This window comes from Myotis daubentonii, chromosome 10 (assembly GCF_963259705.1).
Source record: "Myotis daubentonii chromosome 10, mMyoDau2.1, whole genome shotgun sequence".
In the NCBI taxonomy this organism is placed as follows: Eukaryota; Metazoa; Chordata; class Mammalia; order Chiroptera; family Vespertilionidae; genus Myotis; species Myotis daubentonii.
In genome coordinates, this window is record NC_081849.1 from 75507841 (window position 1) to 75529218 (window position 21378).

Below are 21378 nucleotides of genomic sequence, written 5' to 3' on the forward strand. Positions count from 1 at the left end.
ATGGACCCTGACACAAAATTGTCTTCAAGAAACCAGTTTGGCTGGGTAGATAGAGCGTCGGCCTGCAGACTGAAGGGTCCCAGGTTTGATTCCGGTCAAGGGCACATGCCCGGGTTGCAGAATCGATCCCCCAGTGGGGGGAGTGCAGGAGGCAGCCAATCAATTATTCTCTCTCATCATTGATGTTTCTCTCTCTCTCTCCCTCTTCCTTTCTCTCTGAAATCAATAAAAATCCATTTTTAAAAAGAAACCAAAGACACTAGTGAAATGAATGTGATTACGTTTGTATTTAGTGATGCGAACTTACAATGGCTGAAATTGTGACCCTTTGCTATATATAGTCTTATCTTTTTTTAAAAAAAAAAAAAAGACAGAGAAAACCTCCCAATCAACTGGTATTAAACTCAAGGAAACAGGACAAGCATTCTGAACTAGGTAATGATTCTTGCACAGTCATTTGCTACTCAAAATACTTAAGCCCAATCATAGCACTCTCCACATGCAAAGCGAAGTGTTTTCAGCAGCAGCAAAGGCAGTTTGATGGCTCTAGGAAGATATGAGGCTTAACATCAGAAGTCAGAGGGGGGGTGGGCGGTGGCAGGGGGGACGCTGCAATCCATATGGAGACATTACAAACGGAAAAGTTAGTTGAACTCATTGAAGAAAAAAAGGCTTCAATTCTCAACAGGCTTTTGATGGACATGAAACACGGAGGATCACTGAGGATAATGAAGTTACCATGGATCCCTCTCAAAGACTTTGGGAGTCCTTCATACTGACATGGAAAAGTAATTAATACTTGAGACAAAAAACTAAATTTTGAAAGAAATGAACACCTATTTTTGAGACTAAAAATGATTTCTATTTTAAACACTAGATTTCTGTTTTTAGCTTCAGCCAGTTTAGCACATAAATATATATACTTTTATAATATAGCTATTTTACAACTTGGTTTTACATACATAAAAAATGATTGTGGCCATCGTATTTGTGTTTTACCTCCTAATAACTGATGGTTTTTAATAAATTTTGGTATGTTCAATCCATGAAATGAATTTCTAGGAATGGAATGACAATTTATAGCATAGTACCTAGTAGAAATTAAGGTATTTATTACAACAGTTCAACATGCAACCACTAGGACATAAAACTGATGGTTGCCTGTGTAGTAATGTGTGAGAACAGTTTGCATGTAGAAGACTGCCTAAGATCAAGCATCTGACCACTTGCAGAAGCATCTTCCTGGAGGCCCACTGGACAGCGGACCAAGGGGGATAACTGATGCCAAATCCCTTTTGACGCCAAGACCTCTAGTCCCAATCAGACGAGAAGATCAGCAAACGCACATGGAAACACCTCTACACTCCTGAGTTTAGTGGTCACAGCGGTTCACTGGGCCATCTGAAATCTAAAAAAGATTTGTATTCTTACAAAAAGCTGCTCTATTGAATCCTCTTCCAAAAAAAAAAAAAAAAGATTCAAAATGCAATTTGCTGCTGCGAATCACCACTGGAAACTTACAGAAGCTAGTTGATGCTACCGCCTTTGTCCTTCAGGTGAAATTTGCCACCAGCCTTCAGCTGCGAACAGTGAGACGCTTTTCCTCATTTCATTCACACAGGTCCTTTCCTCATCTGCTGAGTGACAATTTCCAGCTTACAAAGCAACTTGTCCCTGCAGCCACCCCCTCATTCTACCCCACCACAATGCCAAACAGCTGACTACCTCGTTTCTAAAAATGAACTCTGCTGCTAACAGCACTGAGACAATTTAATAATTTGTCAAATAGGAGAACCAGTTATTATGAAATGCATTTCAAGGTTCAAAGGTAAAGATCATAGGAAGCCAAAGTTTATTTGCTAACAGAAAAATTTGTGCAATTAAAAAAAAAAATCCAGACAAGACCTGCCTGACAGATTTGTTTCTAAAAGATAAACCTCATTGCTATGCTCATGTATTAGAATTCTTGCTACACAAGGCAGTTACATTTTTTAAAAAAATCCATTGGTTCATATATTGGAAAGCTCTCTCCAATGGCCTTTTAAGAGATGTGCTTTTTATTTTCCTCCCCTCCTCCTGCCCCAACATAGAAACAAAACAGAATTTAGAATAAGCTTTTTATATGCTCATGTGTCAGGCAGGGGAGTCCATGAATCTAGTTATGCCATTCAACTACTAAGAAGTTACCTTGAAAGCCTAAAATAAAAGTTTATGCCACACAGAACTATAGCATCCTCTTCCTAGTCCCTGGTGGATATGAAGTATCTCTAAAGACCTAAGAAGCTGGAACCTTTAAAGGAAATATAAAAAAATGTGTCAAACTGTAGTATCAGGTTTTTTCTGCTACACTTTTTTTGCAGGGTTATTCTGAAATGTTCTAATTACTTTTAATAATGTTTTTAAGGACTGGAAATTTTTAATAAAATCAAAACAACTAAAATAAGTTAGGCATTCTTTCAAATATCGTTATGAAATAATATCATGCATATCTCACTGTGGGATTTCTATTTTTCATGTTTCACTTTTCTAGTCTCCATGCCACTTTCACTATTAACAGGAGCTGGCATATAATTCCAAGATTCATTTGGCTGTCAGTCTAGGGAAAATCAGTGTTCTTAAGGGTTAAAAATGCTTTATTCCACATTAAACCTTCATCTGTCTGGTCTTTGCCCTAATTTTTTTTTTTGAAGATTAAATTATTTCTTAAAGGCAGAAGGTCATAACCTCTCAGTTACATGATATTTGTCTTTCTTTTCCTCCCATTGTCCGCCATCTGCTCTAAACTGAGAGGGCTTGATATCTGCAATATACAATCATTGCAAGGTTACCACAATTTGCTAAATGTTGGATTCTTCAAACTGTTCTGCTTAGCTCGTGGCGCTAGACCAGTGGTTGGCAAACCGCGGCTCGCGAGCCACATGCGGGCAACCCTTTGGCCCCTTGAGTGTGGCTCTTCCACAAAATACCACGTGCGGGGGCGCACGTACAGTACTTTAAGTAAAGTTTATTAAGTTAATTTTAGGGAATGTTGTGGAGTGAAAGAAGATGTAGTGTCGAGGATTGAGAAAGGTATGTTGAGATGGTTTGGACATATAGAGAGGATGAACGAAAGGAGATAGACGAAACAAGTGTACAAGACAAGTGTGGATGGGAGAGTTGGAAGGGGTCGACCTCAGCGAACGTACCTCAATCAGATTGAGGATGTTTTTAGCAAAGGCCAGCTTAGGAGTAGCCTAATTAAGTTAATAACAATGTACCTACCTATATAGTTTAAGTTTAAAAAATTTGGCTCTCAAAAGAAAGTTCAATGGTTGTACAGTTGATATTTGGCTCTGTTGACTAATGAGTTTGCCGATCACTGCGCTAGACGAAGTTGGATTGAGTGGTACTGTGATTGGGCCAATGTAAAGTTTTGCTTTCCTCATTTTTCTAAGGTCTAAAATGTTGTAATTGGTTATTTAAAAAACAAACAAACAAACACTTCTCCTCTTAAAAATCTGCTAACACTTCAAGATGAAAGAATCATTTTACAATACTACCCGTTTCTTAATTCAAAGCTTTTTTTCTATTTTAAAGCAAACCAAACACACTAATGGCAATACTACACAGTTAAAGTGCTCTTTAAAAGTACATACACATACAGAAGAGAAGGAAGGGCTTCTTTGGAGATTTCGGCAAGCTTCCCCAAATTGCTGTACATTTTGGAAATCTCTAGTTATTTAACTGTATACGAAGAGGTCACTATGGTTTATTGAATATACACTACTTTTTATTAACTAAATACATATTTACATAATAAACTTTAATGAATCCAAATAAATCAGTCAATACTTTATGTTGAAGTCGCTAATAGAGGATACATTTACAGACAATGTTTCTTAAGCCTCTAGTCTAACATAAGTAGAAGACATTACCATGGCTTTTTAAAGGGAAAGAACTCAAAATCAAAATGCCTGAAGAGGAGTTAATTTGTTGGTCATCCCATAAGTAATTATAGCAAAATTAGTGGTTCTTAAACCTAAAAGAGGTACTGGTACAAGAACTGATACACAGATCAACAGAACTGGAAGTCCAGAAATTTATGGCTAACTTATTTTTGACAAAGGGACCAAGCCAATGTTGAAAAAAAACCCAAAAAACACAACCAACGTTTTCTACAAATGGCCCTATGCAAAGGAATGACTTTGAACTCCTACCTTATACCATACGAAAAAATTAACTCGAAGTGGATTCTAGGGCTAAATTTAAGAGTTAAAACTATGAAACTTCTAGAAGAAAACACAGGCATAAATAGTCATGATCCTTAGATCAGGCAATGACTTCCTAAATATAACACCAAAACCAGACGTGCTCCCTAGCACTCCCTCCTGCCACCCTGCTCTCCCTCGCCCTTAATACTGTCCACACCCCAGATTGGGGGGACAGATTTGAGCGGTGCCGAGTTTTGGTTCCTATGTGCATCGGGCGGCCGGCCCTTGCTTGGTAACACTATCATTCTGTGAAGCAGCAGAACAAGGAAAAAAGACAGGTAACTGTCATAAACCATTAGAAAACATTCCGTGTCTGAGCCTCAAAGTACCCATTCCATAGCTATGCACTGCAGACCACAGACCACCTCCTTCCAGCAAGTTTTAAACTGAATATGAAATAATGTTCAGAGTGCCAGCACAATAGTTGCATTTTGCTATAAAGATGGTTTTAAAAAATACCATTGGTTAATGAAAATAGAAAAAATTAACATTCTAAAACAGAAGTACTGTTTTACAATTTACTATACTTATAAACAAACATAAATGCAAAAAAGGATTATTTTACTCTCCTGTTTTTAAAATAGCGCTAAGATAATAAAATATGTGAGGAACATGTCAGTAAAAATAGCCATAATTGTTCTAAAACTTTATCAAGGCCTGCAAGAGATTTTCTACAAAGGGAAAAAAAAAACTAGTTTAACTGATTTTGTTATTTTTTTAATGCCACCTCTACCCCTTTTTTCGTGGGAGAGACAATATTTCAAAGTGTTAGAAGGTAGTTTGAGTAACAACCTGTCACTTTTTCTCCTGCTCTGAAGCTACTCCATGGGAATGCCAGTGGGAAACACTGAGCCACACCTCCCCAAGGCATGATGGTCTTATGATTTCATTACATTGTTATTTCTCAAAATTTCTCCTAATGAACAAACATTAAAAATGTTGACGATATATTCAAGAGCAACCCCTCAAAGCCTGCATGTGAGGGCAGACACAGCATTTACCTTCTTCCCTCCAGTCACAAACTGCTTGCAGCTGGACCTCACGAAGTGTGGGTGCACGGCGATGATCTAGGGAACAAGAACCCGACGCCAGGTTAGGAGTCATGGTTAAGGCACAGAATAAAGGCTATACATTAGAGGCAGCATGATCTAAAAATCATCCTTATATATTGGCAGGCAGTAATCTATTCAGATAATATTCTGCAACAATTGAGGATGTCTGAGTTTTGTGCTTCTGTAAAAATATTCCTTCTATGAAGCAGGTCAAAGCTAAAAGTTGAGAGTGAATTAGTTCTAGTTTTTGGATGAGTGAGGAGTCTCCCTCCTTACAGGCCACAAGGTAGGTCAATCAAGGTGTCAAGAATGTTTGCAACTGAATATAATTCACAGAAGGGTCCCAGAGAAAGAACCCAACTAGCTCCTTCCTTGCCCAGGATGCCTTCAAATGGCTGAAGGCACCAAGCGGAACAGGTAGGGCTGTGCAGCCTCAGAGACACCGAGTATACTTACATCAAAAAGCCGCAAGACCAGAGCGTCATGGAGCTAACCATTGGGACCTTCCCTTTCACCTCCACCCTCAGTTCCTGTCCCCCAGGTTCTCATTCTGTTTCCACTCAGCCAATCTCCTTCTAACCCCTTACACAGGTTTCTCCCCAGGCTGCTCCACCCCATCACTTCCCACGTCGTTTGCCAGTGGCTTTCTGAAGGTCTCGTGGCACCATTCAGTGCAGGACTATGGGCTCCCTTCTTGGCTGTAAGCCGGCACATTCTCTGCCTGGCGCCTTCTTATCCCCAAACCCACGAAATCACCAGTACATTTCAGGGGGGTTTCTAACTTAGCACAAAAAATTTCCAGGCATTAGAAAAATCCACACAATTATACTTCCATGCATCTTCAATTAAATACATTTTATGTTCTTATTCTTAAATCTCTTCTGGATGTCCTCTGTTCCCTCTGAAGCTTCTTCGATCCCTGCTGTCATTCACCTTCCCTCCCGCCCCCAACTGCCTGAACCTTTAACTTAGATGTTCTAAAATTTCATGTTTTCTTCTCTGCTCACTCTTTAACCTTTAACTAGATAATGCCCTTCAAAGTGGTTTCACCGTACTCAACTGTGGTTATCAACTTTGTGATTTTAGGGCCACTCTCTATCCTGAGCCCCTCACTCATGTTTCCAAAACCTCCATAATATTCCTAAAAGATGTGCTACAGTTATCTACTCTCAAAACCAAATCAGCAACATCCTTACTCAAATCACCCCGTATTTCAAGATGGCATTCCCACACCAGTGGCAAAGCAAGAACCCCAATTTCCCCTCACCTCCTTCATCTTTCATCACCCTCATCAAACCCATCACCAAGGTTTGTTAGGTCTACCTCCTAAAGCAGTGGTTCTCAACCTTCTGGCCCTTTAAATACAGTTCCTCATGTTGTAATCCAACCATAAAATTATTTTTGTTGCTACTTCATAACTGTACTGCTGCTACTCTTATGAATCGTAATGTAAATATCTGATATGCAGGATGGTCTTAGGCGACCCCTGTGAAAGGGTCGTTTGACCACCAAAGGGGTCGCGATCCACGGCTTGAGAACTGCTGTAAGGCTTTCCAAATTCATCTCTTCTACTCCATCTTGAATATGAGCAAATCTCATTTTATTGCTCTTCACATTATCGAGCTTCAAAGGTGCTGTTTTAACAAAGTGAAGTCAAGACCCTCCACCAGCAAAAAGAGAATGACTCGCTTTACTGCGATCCTCGCCTTTTTGCAGTGGTCTGGAACTGGATCCTCAGTATCTCTGAGGTTTGCTGCACTCACTATTGCTCTTTTTACTGAGATCCTGCCCCGCCCCGCCTGGAGCACTGCATTAGCCTTCTAACCTGTCTCGTTCCCAGTCACTCTCCTCCTCCAATCACGCTCTATTTGGACAGATTTGGCTTTCTCAAACACCATCCGGTCCTTTCTCCTCTTTGCCTGTCAATCCATAGATGTTAGAATAAGCAAGTGAGAAAAATACATGACCTCTTCCTTTAACAACTACAATAACCGCTTTAACTAACATAACTGTTTATCTGAAATTGGTCTTCCTGCCTTGTGGCTACCAGCCTCCAAGTTTATACTGCATATAGCTGCCATATTACTTTTCCTCAAGCTCACCTCAGTTTATGCCATGTCTTTGTTCTTAAACATTCAATAATTTCTCCTTATCTAACGGATGGAGCCCAAATTCCTTAGCCTGGATATACAGCAATCCTGCTGAGTCAGTATTTTATGGACGCACTATCTACACTAGACTATTTGCCACTTCCCGGACACAATTTAAACTTTCTGGCCTTTCCGTTTCTATTATTTTGTTCTTCCACATGGAAAACCAACTTCTCCATCTGCCCTATCCATTCACTAAAGCCCAAACATCATTCCATCTAAAACCGTCCCTAAGAAGAACAGCTAAAGGTAACTTTTCTCTAAGCTTTGGACTTCTTCATATTGTTTTTACCAACCGAGTCTTTAATTACAGGCACGTGCGTGTGTGTGTGTGTGTGTGTGTGTGTGTGTGAGAGAGAGAGAGAGAGAGAGAGAGAGAGAGAGAGATATCTTACCCACTATAAGAATATTCCTGAGATCACAATCATATAATAAACATCTTGTACTCCTTTAAAGGACTGAATAGTTTCTATAGTACATTGTGTTTAATAGATGCTTATTAACAAAATTACTAAAAAATTGGTAGCACTCAAAGTATTGTAATCCTATGGCCTTCACTGAGAAAACCCTTAGAAAAATTAAAATTTACTGAATACTTACTTTAATGGGACAGTCAAAGGTCTCATGAAATTCTTCTCCAGAATACAGTCCAAACACTTGCACCTAAAAAGGAAATAGATCCTGTCATTTCACCACGACAGCTACAAAGTAAAACATTTAATAATCGAAGGTCCTTCTGGTCTCTATTCTGCATCCAATGAAAACAATTCTAATAGGGTGAGAGAACACCACCACAATTAAGCTCTTCTAAGCATCTCATGGATAGAGTTCACTTTACTCACTACACATTTTTTTTTTATTAATGATGCCAATTTAAACAAATAAAACACATATGAATAGGTCATTAGTATTCTTTTATGAGCTTCCCATAGGCTATCCCTACAGGAATTCTTTTCCTTCCCTTAAAGGAAAAAGGAGCTTCTTTTTTGAGTCACATATAAATCAACCATGCAGAGCAACGTGGGAAGAAATCAGGTGAACTGCACTTCACTTACAATCTTATGCTGAATATTCCGAGACTGTATAAATGTATGGTTTAAGTTTCTACTTATCAGTGCCTACTTAAAGTCATTCCAGGCCACTTTATTCATAATTAATCAATTTTCTGAGTTGTTTACTTTTTGAAAAAATAAATAGACGTATGATAAAGGGTATAAGTTATAAATTTACAGCTTCATCAACTTTTAGGAAATGAACATACACCTGTAACCACCACCCAGACCAAGAAGGAAAACCCGAGATGCTCCTTCCCATCCCTCCCAGACACAACCTAACTGCTACTCTAAAGAGGATCACCAGTTAGGATGTGGTGGTGTCTGAATTTTATGTACATGAACCATAAGTAATTTTACTGGCTTCTTTCGTTTAACATTTTCTTTGTGAGATTTACCGATACCGTTGTACACAGCAGTAACTGATTTCTTTCATTGCTGTGCAGTATTTTAAAGTATGAAATTTATGTATCGATCACTGGGGTTGTTTCCAGACTGGGGCCATTACGATCATGCCGCAATAAACACTGTTTACAAATCTTCTGGTGCACTTTTATAGACATTCATATAACTAGGAATGAAATTGTTGAGTCAGAGGTTATGCATCTATTCACATTTCATAGGCAGCCAAACGGTTTTACAAAGCGGTTTGGATAAATTTCCACTCTCACTAGCAGAGCATAAGAATTCCAGGGGCCCTCAATCACTTGGAGCTATCAGGGGCACAGAACTTTCCCCAACATTTGGGATGAGTTTACTATTTTTCTAATCTCTATAAAAGTGGCATTTTTCTTCTTTAAATTCTGTAAGAATTCACTAGCCTGGCATCTAGATCTTATTGGCTTTTTTGTGAAAAGATTTTAATTACAAATTCAATTTCTTAAACAGATATAAAAGCTGCCAAACTTTTTATTTCTTTTTGTTTTAATCCTGGTAAGTTGTGCATGGTTCACTGTTGCAAGTTCAAAGAGAAAAATTTACCCATGCTATAATTTTTGGAGAAAAGTTTATTCACTAAAATCTAAACTCTATAGGTCATGCCATTCATTTAGTGACTACTATTTTTATACCCCTGTGCCAAGTATGTCTTTTGGGTTCCAAGAACAGTACATGGTACAACGTAACACAGAAGGAATTAGATTTACCTTGAAGTAGCCTGTTAGAATGTATTCTTAACATAACAATACATGTATGCCCACCACTACCTTGCTTCTCATTGTTTAGAGGGTATCCAATCACTATTTTTATATAAATGTATTAAGCATAAGATACAACAGACTTCTTATAAAATGGTGATTAAGAAGTAGGAAAGATAAGCATTGCATTCAGAGTTTTACTTTACCCAAGGGAAGTTTAACCTAATTGATAAGCAGAATCCAAGAAATTTGGGTAAAAGTAGGGGTGTTACTATATCATCTGAATCTTAATGGAGTAAATCAATAAGTGGTCAACTCACTGAAGTTACTTCAGTATAAACTCATGCTGGACATGGAAGTTCAAATTCTTCTAACATCACTATTTCCCTTCTGTACAACAATGCGGCAGCATGGTCCTGTGTCAGATCTTCTATTACTACTGCTCACATGTCTCTCAGTGATCCCACATCCTTCACCTCGGTGGTTCCGGCCCTGCCTACCCTGCACAGTTACTAATGGCTAGGCTCCACCCTAGACAAATTAAGCCTTCTGCTGGGGCGAAACTATATTTTTAAAGGACCACAACTGACGGGATACAGCCAGTACTAAAACTCCTGCTCTGCCTCACTTGGTCCTGATAGCAACACTGCCAGGTACGAGAACAAACACCGTCACACCCATTCAACAGACGATTCTTCAGAAAAATAAATTACTTGCCTAAAGTGATCAAAAGCAAGAAAAGTGTACCAAGCTCTATTTTTTAACATAATGCCATTATGTGAGATAGCCTAAAATTTGCATATATATATATATATATATATATACATATATATATATCCTATCTAATAAAAGAGAAACATGGTAATTAGCGTACGACCGCTACCCTTCCCATTCGCTAATCAGGGCGATATGCAAATTAACTGCCAGCCAAGATGGCGGCCGGCAGCCAGGCAGCTTGAAACTAACATGAGGCTTGCTTGCTTCAGTGACGGAGGACTCCAACGTTCCCCACCTGCCACTGCCAGCCTCTGAGCTGCAACTCTAAGCAACTATGTTACAAATATAGAAGCTAAACAAAACCCCAGAAACCTGCTTTAGTCGCCGGGCTTCAGCCAGCAGGATAGCAACATTGTCTCAAATACAGAAGGTAAACAAAGGCCAGAAACCTGCTTTCAGCAGCGGAGGCCTAAGAGCTGGAGCCTCAGAGCTAAAGCTGGCCCAGAATAAAATAAGAAAAAGGAGCGGTTGGGAGCTTCAGTCACCTGCCAGCCTGAAAACAGCCCTCAGCCCCTCACCCAGACTGGCCAGGCACCCCAGTGGGGACCCCCACCCTGAAGGGTGTGTGACCAGCTGCAAACAGCCATCATCCCCTCATCCAGGCTGGCCAGGCACCCCAGTGGGGACTCCCACCCTGATCCAGGACATCCTTCATGGCAAACCAGCCGGCCCCCACCCGTGCACCAGGCCTCTATATAGTAAAAGGGTAATATGCCTCCCAGCACCGGGATCAGCATGACAGGGGAAGGTGCCCCAACCCCCGATCAGCCCTGCTCTGTGCCTGATAGGGGGGAGCTCCCCAACCCCCTGATCGCCCTGCGGCTCTGTGTGTGACAGGCTGCGGAGCCCCAACCCCCTGATCGGCCCTGCCCTGAGTGTGACAGGGTGCGGTGCCCCAACCCCCTGATCCGCCCTGCTCTGTGTGTGATAGGGGGCGGTGCCCCAACTCCCCTATCGGCCCTACTCTGTGAGTGACAGGGGGGAGCTCCCCAACCCCCTGATGGGCCCTGCTCTATGCATGACAGGGGGGAGCTCCCCAACCCCCTGATCGCCCTGCGGCTCTGTGTGTGACAGGCTGCAGTGCCCCAACCCCCTGATCGGCCCAGCCCTGAGCATGACAGGGGGCGGTGCCCCAACTCCCTGATCCGCCCTACTCTGTGTGTGACAGGGGGCGGTGCCCCAACTCCCCTATCGGCCCTACTCTGTGACAGGGGGGAGCTCCCCAACCCCCTGATTGGCCCTGCTCTTTGCGTGACAGGGGAGAGCTCCCCAAACCCCTTATCGACCCTGCTCTGTGCGTGACAGGGTACGGAGCCCCAACCTCCCTGATGGGCCCTGCTCTGTGAGTGACAGGGGGCAGCGCCCCAACCCAGATTGGCCCTGTTTTGTGCGTGACAGGGGGTGGCACCGCAACCTGCCCATCGACCCTGCCTTGAGTGTGACTGAGGGTGACATCGCAACCTCCTGATCCGCCCTGCTCTGTGCATGACAGGGGCGGCGCCCCAACTCCCCAATCAGCCCTGCTCTGAGCCCGACTAGGGGCTGCACCTAGGGATTGGGCCTGCCCTCTGCCACCCGGGAGCAGGCCTAAGCCAGCAGGTCGTTATCTCCCGAGGGGTCCCAGACTGCGAGAGGGCACAGGCCGGGCTGAGGGACCCCCCCTTCCCCCGAGTGCACAAATTTTTGTGCACTGGGCCTCTAGTACATATATATATATCTTTCCATATAAAGTGTAAGAAAAGTAGAATAGGAAAAAAATATATCCAAAAGTCCCAAATATTTGCCAAACTAAAGTGAAAGTGAATATTGACTTGAATTATGCAACTCTGTGACAGAGGTTGAAAAATGAAGCAGACTATTAATTCAAAAGGATAAACTTCCGTCTGCCTATAGCAAGGTAAAGTGATTTTAAGAACAAAAGTTAAGTGATGTTCATTATAGGCAAAAGTATTTGCAATATAAATAAATGATGTATAAGCCTGGTGAAAAAGACTGAGGTACCAATAAATGAGACGGTAAATACTAGGATAATGAATCTAATAGTGAAAATTAAATTACAAATCCCCAGGGATAAATGTCCCTTTAAAAATTATGAATCCAGCCCTGGACAGTGTGGTTCAGTTGGTTGGGTGTACTCCCACGCACCGAAAGGCTGCTGGTTCGATTCCCAGTTGGAGCACACACTTGGGTTGCAGACAGATCCCCTGTGGGGGTGCGTGCAGGAGGCAGCTGATCGATGGTTTACTCTCACATCAATGCTTCTCTCTCTCTCTCTAAAAATTAATAAAAATGTTTTTTAAAATTATGAATCCATATTGAAAATATAATAGAGTGATGAGAAGGAATAAACAGAAAAGAGAACACATCACAGAAGTTCCTGGCAAACAGGCTGACACTCATCACTATGCCTGAGTACTAGTCAGAAGCAAAAATTCTACTGTCATAGCCAGGGCTCCAGGAGTGCTTGCTGAAGACAGCAAAGATGATTAGACTTTTAGGTCAGTCTCTATTACTACACTTCACTGAATAACATTTTCCTCGTTTGTCCTCATCTTCCCCAGCATAAAAAAACAATATAACGTGGTAAGACAAATGTCGGAAACTTTATCAGTACAAGCAGGGTGATTTGTAACGCCTTCGATGTTTCCTTCATTTCACTTACGTGACAGCCCAAACTAATTGGTCACAAGTTACACTACTAAAACTAATAAAATTCAAATAGTTCTCATTCATTTCCTCTTTCCCCCTTTATTTACTTTGCCATTTTGTCAGTGAATATCATACTTATCTGTGAAAAGATTCCATTGAATGACAGCCTGGAGAGCTGTTAGGAAGACCTCATCTAAGAATAACAAAAGGTTAAAATAGAGAGGATTCTTTTGAAAACTATATCCCCTACAGCAGCCCCAACAACCTCTTCCAATTTGTCACCGAAATACCTAATGAAGAAAAATAGAAAATTCAGAAAAATGGGCCTTATAGTTAGTCTACTGCAAAGGCCCGGAGGATTTCTCATTAACCACAAAACCACAGAGACATGTACGAACCACAGAAGGTCTGAGATGTGTGTTTTACTGCCTGAAGTAAAGAAAAGCTACCTTCAGGAAACAGTAAGGAAGGTTTCGTATCCTTCTCCACTTTAGCCAGGATTTCAATGTAGTTGCCAACCGGAGAATTGGGTGACAGACCATCTGACATAGAGTGACTGTGAGTGAGGTGGCCAGTGTCAGACAGCCCTCCCAATCGGTACTTCCCTTATCACAGCCTCTCTCAAACCCCAGCTTCCAAGTAACAACAGGTCAAGAATTAGAACTGTCATCACATCGAGGGAGGTAGCTGACGGGACCCTCACAAGGGAGATGGCTGCTTTTCCTCTTCTCCACCCAGGAAGAGTGTCAGAGAGCAGGGAGGGATGATAACACAGGCTCCCACTTCACTCTGGGGCGGATGCCTTACCTGATTGATTACCTCTGGTCAGAGGCAATGGAGCTCGTTAACAGGCCCCCTGCATGGAGCTCAGAAGTGATTCTACAACACCCAAAATGATAACATGCAGGGCCAAGAACCGTCAGACATGAATCTCTTTGTTAACCCAGGTTTAGATAGAGCTCTTCTTATTCTGTAATGGATAAACAAGCAACAAAAACACACCCAGGGCTATAAAAAGAATACTGCAGAACAAAATTCCAACAATTTTGAGGGAGAAAACTATGCTTTAAAAAATGTTTTAATTATAATCAGAAAAGAAAGAAAAACTAGAAAACTCTTTAGCGACTTCAATAAGAAGAAGAAAAGACCCCCATGAATCCGGAACAGAAACACAGAATGTTACTGATGGTGATGATGATGACAAGGATGACAATAGCTAATAATTATCACATGTTTCTTCTACTCCAGGTACTCTTCCAAACAATTTACATATATTAACTCATTTATTCCTCCTAACAACCAATGAGGTAGGCACTATTATTATCTCCATTTGATAGAGATGGAAATAGATTGAGGCACAGAGAGGTATGAATACCTTAGTTGACATCACACAGCTAAAACACAGTGGCAGGTAATCCCACTCTTAACCATTAGACCATACTGCCTGACACTCTAAGACACATAAGAAGTTGTAAATTAAAAAACTAACTACAGGCAGTCCTTGGGTTACGTCGGACTCGGACTCGGACTCGACGTACGCTGTTTCATGGTTACATCGCCATCTCCCATTTATTTATTTTTTAAAAAAGTTCCGTCATTTGGACATATGTACATACGTGCTTTATGTTTTTTATTATTTTTTTACCACAAGTAAAGGTCAGGAATTGTTATCTTCCTTTTAAATTTTTTTTTACTGTTTCACTTCATTACTGCCGTGTATGGGCTCCATGTGAGTGACATAGGTGCTTATATAGGTGGGTTTTGACTTATAGCGAAAATCGCGTTACTTCGACCCGTAGGAACGGATCTCTGACATAACCCGAGGGCCTACTGTATATATCAGGCTAATATGAAAACAGAGCTGGGAGAGACAAAGATTTCGAGAATAAAAAAAATGCAAAATGAAATAAAACTCTACTCCACAAAGTAAAGTTGATGCTGGAAGAAAAGCAAATCAGCAAAGGGAATAAACAAGTAGAGCTCTCCATGACAAAGAAACGAGAGGATAAAAATAATGAGAAAGCTAAGCACATACGTGGTGGGGGTGGGGGTGGGGTGCCACACAATATGACCAATTTTCTTACAACCTACATCTTAGGAAAGAGAGGAAGCGTGAATAGTGCTTATCCATTCACCAGTTCACCTTGAAAAGTTTAGGTGCAATAATGTAAGAGGGGGAGAGATCAGAAGGTAATGGGTTAAGAAATGAATGGTCAGCAATAAAAATGGTTAATCAGTGGCGAGCTCACCATACACCTGACACCTGGAGACATTCCCATGCAGGATTCCCACTGTGCCCACTGCCCAGCTGAGAGAACGGAGGCACTGGGAGGGCAAACAACATGCCCAGCATGGCACAGGGGCCGGGGGTTGGGCTGCCACACAGGCCGGTGGAATACTGAGCTCTGCTCTGAGCCTCTGCACCACACTGCCTCCAGCCTAAGCATGTATTATTGAGTTTCTTTGAAGAAATGAAAACTAAGGGAACTGGAGCAATAATCAAAATCAGAATGGAAGTAAACTTTCCTGAAATGAAAACAATACTTCAGAACATGGATCTAAAGAACTTACTGTGTTCCAGACAAAATTAATGAAAACAGACCCAAACATGACATAACTTAGCAAACTCCATTACAACGGCCGTTTATTGTCGTTGTTGTTGCTAGTGTTATTAGTCTGAGCTCCAAGGCAGGACAAGAGAATAATTAAAAAGGTTTTGTGAAAGAACAAAGCTAGACTGGCCTCTGACATGTCTACAAAAAGGAAGTCAGACAAAAGGGAGCAACATCCCCAAAATTTTGAGAGAAAATATTGCAACCCAGAACTCTATACTAAATTAATTCTAGTTTATCTATGAAGGAAATATCTGTAACAGATAGTAAATCTTATATGCACTTATCAGAAAGTTACCTAAAAATGTATGCTAGTAAACTGAAACTACACATACATACACACACACACACACACACACACACACACACACACGATATATCTCAAAATTTAGAACTCAATCACAGAGAAGCCATGGAATAAAGACAGAAATGAGCACCAGCTGAATTAAAAGAGAACATTTTAAACAATGGTTAGAATTATGGCTTTAAAACTGAATACAAATATCGAAGATTATCTTTGAAATAGGACATAAGTAATTATCTACTACTAGAGGTCCAGTGCATGAAATTCATGCACGGGTAGGGTCCCTAGGCCAATGATCAGGGCCACTCAGTGCCTTATTTCCTTCCCCACCGCCCCCTGGTGGTCAGCGCACACCATAGCGAGTGATCAGTCTCCTGGTCAAACTCCCAGGGGACAATTTGCATATTAGGCTTTTATATAGAGAGATAGATTCCTAATACACTAAAGAAAGGAAAATCACAACAGCCCTTAGGAGATGCATTCACTTTAGATATCTGGAGTTTATGTAATATCTTTATTTAATCATCACTAATCACTTTACCAGATCACCCTATACTGCTACTCAATTTTCACAATAATGACTAACTCATGGTAAAGGCTAGCTTACATAAAAAATATGCATGAAATACTTGTTTTCAATTCTACCAATGCTAATAAAATATATGAGAAAAGCATTTTTTAAAATGTATCATAGGTCTACACCAAATTTAGTAAAATTTAGTTTTAAATTTTACTAAAATAGAAAAACAGAGGTGTTTGTCAAAAAGTGTACCCCATGAGATAGGAGGGTCATCTCATTATTCACCACAAATTTGCTACATCAAATAATAATTGCTCAAAATTTAAAGCCCTAAACATTCCTAGATGAATTACCTTAATAAAAATTTTTCTCAATTCAAAAACTGAATATTCTCTTTCAATAAATTAGTTCAATTAAATTGATAACAGCCCAGAAAGAATTCGTCATCATTCAGAAAACAAAATGAAGATGACCTTTCTTACAAATATATAAATACAAATATGTCTCAATAGTTCGGATAATTCTTCTCAATTTCTGCACATAACAACTCTTCCCTCAATCTCTCCTTGACAGTCTGGTTTATCTCAGAATTTCAGAAGGTACTATAAAATTTGATAGTGCTTTTTGAAAAGCACCTGTGTTCCAATTACTATTTCAAAAGACTCTAAGAAACATTAGGCTTAGGTACATAAAATGCATTCTTGTATGTCAAGAAGACTTCATTTTTCTTTTGGTAACTGATCAAATGGGTATAAATCCTTTATACTGAGTACACTGTTTTTAATTTACTCATCCTAATGGCACATTGCATTTAGATCACGTAAAAATCAAAATTAGATTAGAAAAGCTCCTGTCTTCCGTCAGGAATAGGTAAGGTTCTCTAATGATTCTTAATGCACTTTCTTCTTAAACTGTTATTTTAGAAAAGTATCTTAAACACATTGTGCATTAGAATTTTATCATTGCAAACCAACATTAGAAAAGACTTCCATCGACTGGAAAACAAAAAAAGACATTCTTATAAGTGGAAAATCAATCACCACAACCACTAAATGTCACAGCTCAACATCAGCAAGAAGCACTAATAATTGTTAGTTATATACAGCACAAATGATGTATGTCCTCGATTGAGGAAGTGGGTGCCAGGTTTTTAGGAAACTGTACATATATTGATTTTATATTTATTTAATGTGGCCACTGTAAGACACTTTATTCTCCTGATAAGCTATGATTGCTTATCAAAAGATTCTATAATTCAAGAGAAACATTCATAACTTGTGTGAAATGAAACCACCGGCCCACAGAAATCATGACCACAAAATCCAATTTTGTGGATTTATGGCAGAAAGGCATTACACTACTGTCTTGCAGGAACTGCAGACTAGTCACTGAAGTCTAAGTGGCATAGCAGTAATGATTAAGGTGACACGTTCCCCTGCCACAGCTGTTAATCAGCTTAATACTAGTTACATTATTGACATTCTTGTAATTACTTTTCCTAAGGCACATTTGTGAAAAATATATTTTACTTTAATTATGAGCAATGGGAAGCAAGCCCATGTCCACAAAGAATAAGCAAGTTTCTCTTTAATGCACATATACAGTAAGGGGAGTGCTTTTCCAAGCACTTGGAGACTCCAGTGCCAGAGCACGGTTTCCACGTGACCACATCAGCACGTACCTTGCCATCCTCGGAACACACGCCCAGGTGTTCTCCACTTTCATCCAGGCTAATCTGATTTATCTTCACAGGACTCTATTTAAGAAACAAAACGTAAATCTTTAGGAAAGTATCCTATATAATAAAAGGCTAATATGCAAATAGACCGAATGGCAGAACAACTTGTCACTATGATGGGTACTGACCACCAGGGAGGCAGATGCTCAATGCAGGAGCTGCCCCCTGGTGGTCAGTGTGCTCCCACAGGGGAAGCACAGCTCAGCAGGAAGTGGGGCTCACGGCTGGCGAGCGCAGTAGCAGTGGCAGGAGCCTCTCCCACTTCTACGGCAGTGCTAAGGATGTCCGACTGCTGGGAGCGGGCCTAAGCCGTCAGTCAGACATCCCCTAAGGAATCCTGGACTGTGAGAGGGCGCAGGCCGGGCTTAGGGACCCTCCGCAAATGCTCGAATTTTGTGCACCTGGCCTCTAGTATATTAATAATCAAATGCCTTGGATCTTTGTAAAATTAAATAATACAAATTGTCTGTTAGTTTAGATGCATGAACCAAAAACATATTTTAATTTTGCCAATGAAAAGGGCAAAATACAGCTTTGTTTCCAGACATGTAAAATGCCCAGAAACCTAAGATTTCCCCAAACTGTCTATTTCACACACTTTAAGTCCCTAAAATGTTATTTTTATTACATGCTATATGCCTTTTTATTTGTTCTGTTCTGTTTATTCCACACTCCCAAAATGCTTTCCCAACCAAATCCATTAAAAGGACAAAAGAAAAAACAAAATAAAAATCATAATGTAAAAAAAAATTTTAGTTGTTTTACTTTGGTTCACTAACCAATCTATTCTTCTCTTATAAGTTACTAAATCAATTTTTATTTATACTTTATGCTTAGTACTTCCTGGGGGAAATTCACAGGGTCTAGTTGATATTAACAAACTTTGTTATCTCCCATTCTTTTGAGTAATCTCAAATTTAAAAATCTGTGAAGATACAAATCAGGCTTTCTACATTAGATGTATTTTCCCAGGTATAAATACACAATTGTACTTTTAATATTTTTCATAGCCTTCCAGTTCTCTATGTAGATAATTGTTTAATTACTAAGACATTAATGCAGGTAGATATTCTAATAGAAGTAAAAATCAGCAAATGTTGACAACATTAAAATATGACAAGCTCTTCTTTTTTTTTCTTCGTAAATAATGGCAATTCCCAACTATCTACATAAAACATGACAGGAACAAACTTACCCTGAAAAGTAAGTCATCAATGATTATAACATGAGCTTGCAAATTAGTGTTCTTTTTAGTATCTACATCCTAGATACTTTTAAATATCTTATTTCCTAATAGTTTGACTTCTTAATAATGAATGGAAATACACAAAACTGAAATTGGATCCTTCTCCAATGGAAAATATTTCAAAGCTAGTAAGTGAAGGTGAGGGCAAAAACCAAGATTCCCAGCCCTCGAAAGTCCACTTATTGACTGGCTGGTGTGAGAGAGATTCCTGTGGTACAGGCTAAAACAGGGGTGGGCAAACTTTTTGACTCGAGGGCCACAATGGGTTCTTAAACTGGACCGGAGGGCCGGAACAAAAGCATGGATGGAGTGTTTGTGTGAACTAATATAAATTCAAAGTAAACATCATTACATAAAAGGGTACGGTCTTTTTTTTTTTTTTTTTTTTTTTTAGTTTTATTCATTTCAAACGGGCCGGATCCGGCCCGCGGGCCGTAGTTTGCCCATGGCTGGGCTAAAACAACTGGCCACAGAATCTTTTCTCATCTTGATCCCTATATCACCACACAAGCTATCTTCCTAAGTTCCCAGAATGTTAGAAGAGGAAAGGACCTTGAAGAGAGATATTTAATCCATTCTACAGGAGAATAAACTGAAAGCCATGGATAAGAATCACAACAGAAAAATTGTCAGAGCCAGGGCTCCGGCCTTCAGAGCCATGAAGAGGTGTCCTGCAAAAAGAACGCTGTGATGGGCACAGCAAAACAAAAGCTGAACAGGGAAAGCACTGAGGCCAGCATGTCCCCACTTCTGGCTGAGAAGTCCCACTCCTCAGCTTCTACACTCTGGTTAATGCTTTCCACAATAAATACTTTCTGTTAACAGTTTTCTTATTCTGGTCTTTCTTTAGCAAATGACATTTTAATACCCATTTTGGCTATAACCTATGTCAAACTATAATTTAATATGTATGTGGAGCCTGATCTATGTACCTGTCCTATCCAATACAGTACTATCCACATAGGACTATTCATATAGAAAGTTAAATTAATTAAAATTAAACATAATTAAGAATTTAATTCCTCATTTGCACTAATACATGCCAAGTGCTCAACAGCCACCGGACTAGAGCTATCATGTAGCAAGCGCACATCACAGAAGGTATGCATTACTGCAGAGTGTCCTATTACACCGCACAGTTCCAGGCCTACGAAACTCAGCCCCAATGCTGAACACAATCCTTTTTCTTCTTTTTTTAAAAAAATATATCTTTACTGATTTCAGAGAGGAAGGGAGAGGGAGAAAATCATTGATCTGCTGCCTCTGCACGCCCTCTACTGGGGATCAAGCCAGCAACCCAGGCATGTGCCCTTGACTGGAATGGAACCCAGGACCTTTCAGTCTGCAAGCCGACGCTCCATCCACTGAGCCAAACCAACTAGGGTTGAATGCAATCCTTCTTTACAAGGCCCTTCTTCACTACCACTAACATTCAGAAGTACATTTTTTTCTCACATACACAAAATTTACAAAATTTGTTCTTAAACTGGTACTTTTGAAAAGCTCATGGTCTGAGCTAATATCCTCTGAATCACAACTTATCATTGCCAAAGACCTGGCAGACACAGTAGCTGATCCTCACAACCTCAGGGGAAAGCAGTCAGCACTGACAGATGGTTATCTCTGCCTCACAAGGAAAATGAGGCCTCGAGAGCTATGTGCCATGTCTGGAAGCTAGTGACTGTTCCTCAGTGTCTAAGCCACCCCGTGGTGCTAGTATTCTACACACAAAGAAGGCAGACTTCGTCACAACCCGTTTCTTTCTGAGTGGAACCCGTTTGTACCACCATATAAGCAATATTAGGGAGGGAAATCATACCTTCAAAGTATTAGAATCCTCTTTCCCTTACATCCCTATTAGCAACTGAAGTTTTTCTTTCTTTTTTCTACCA

General features: G+C 40.3%; 1 protein-coding gene across 1 annotated transcript in view; it reads right to left on the reverse strand.

Annotated features, from left to right (window-relative positions):
- VPS41 (VPS41 subunit of HOPS complex) overlaps positions 1-21378 on the reverse strand; it is a 138314-nt gene that overhangs the window by 67964 nt on the left and 48972 nt on the right. The window contains exons 5-7 of the mRNA XM_059655731.1: positions 18184-18258; positions 8053-8115; positions 5252-5317 (exon numbers count right to left, since the gene is read on the reverse strand). Coding sequence (XP_059511714.1) covers positions 5252-5317; positions 8053-8115; positions 18184-18258 — 204 coding nt within the window. The remainder of the gene's footprint in view (positions 1-5251; positions 5318-8052; positions 8116-18183; positions 18259-21378) is intronic.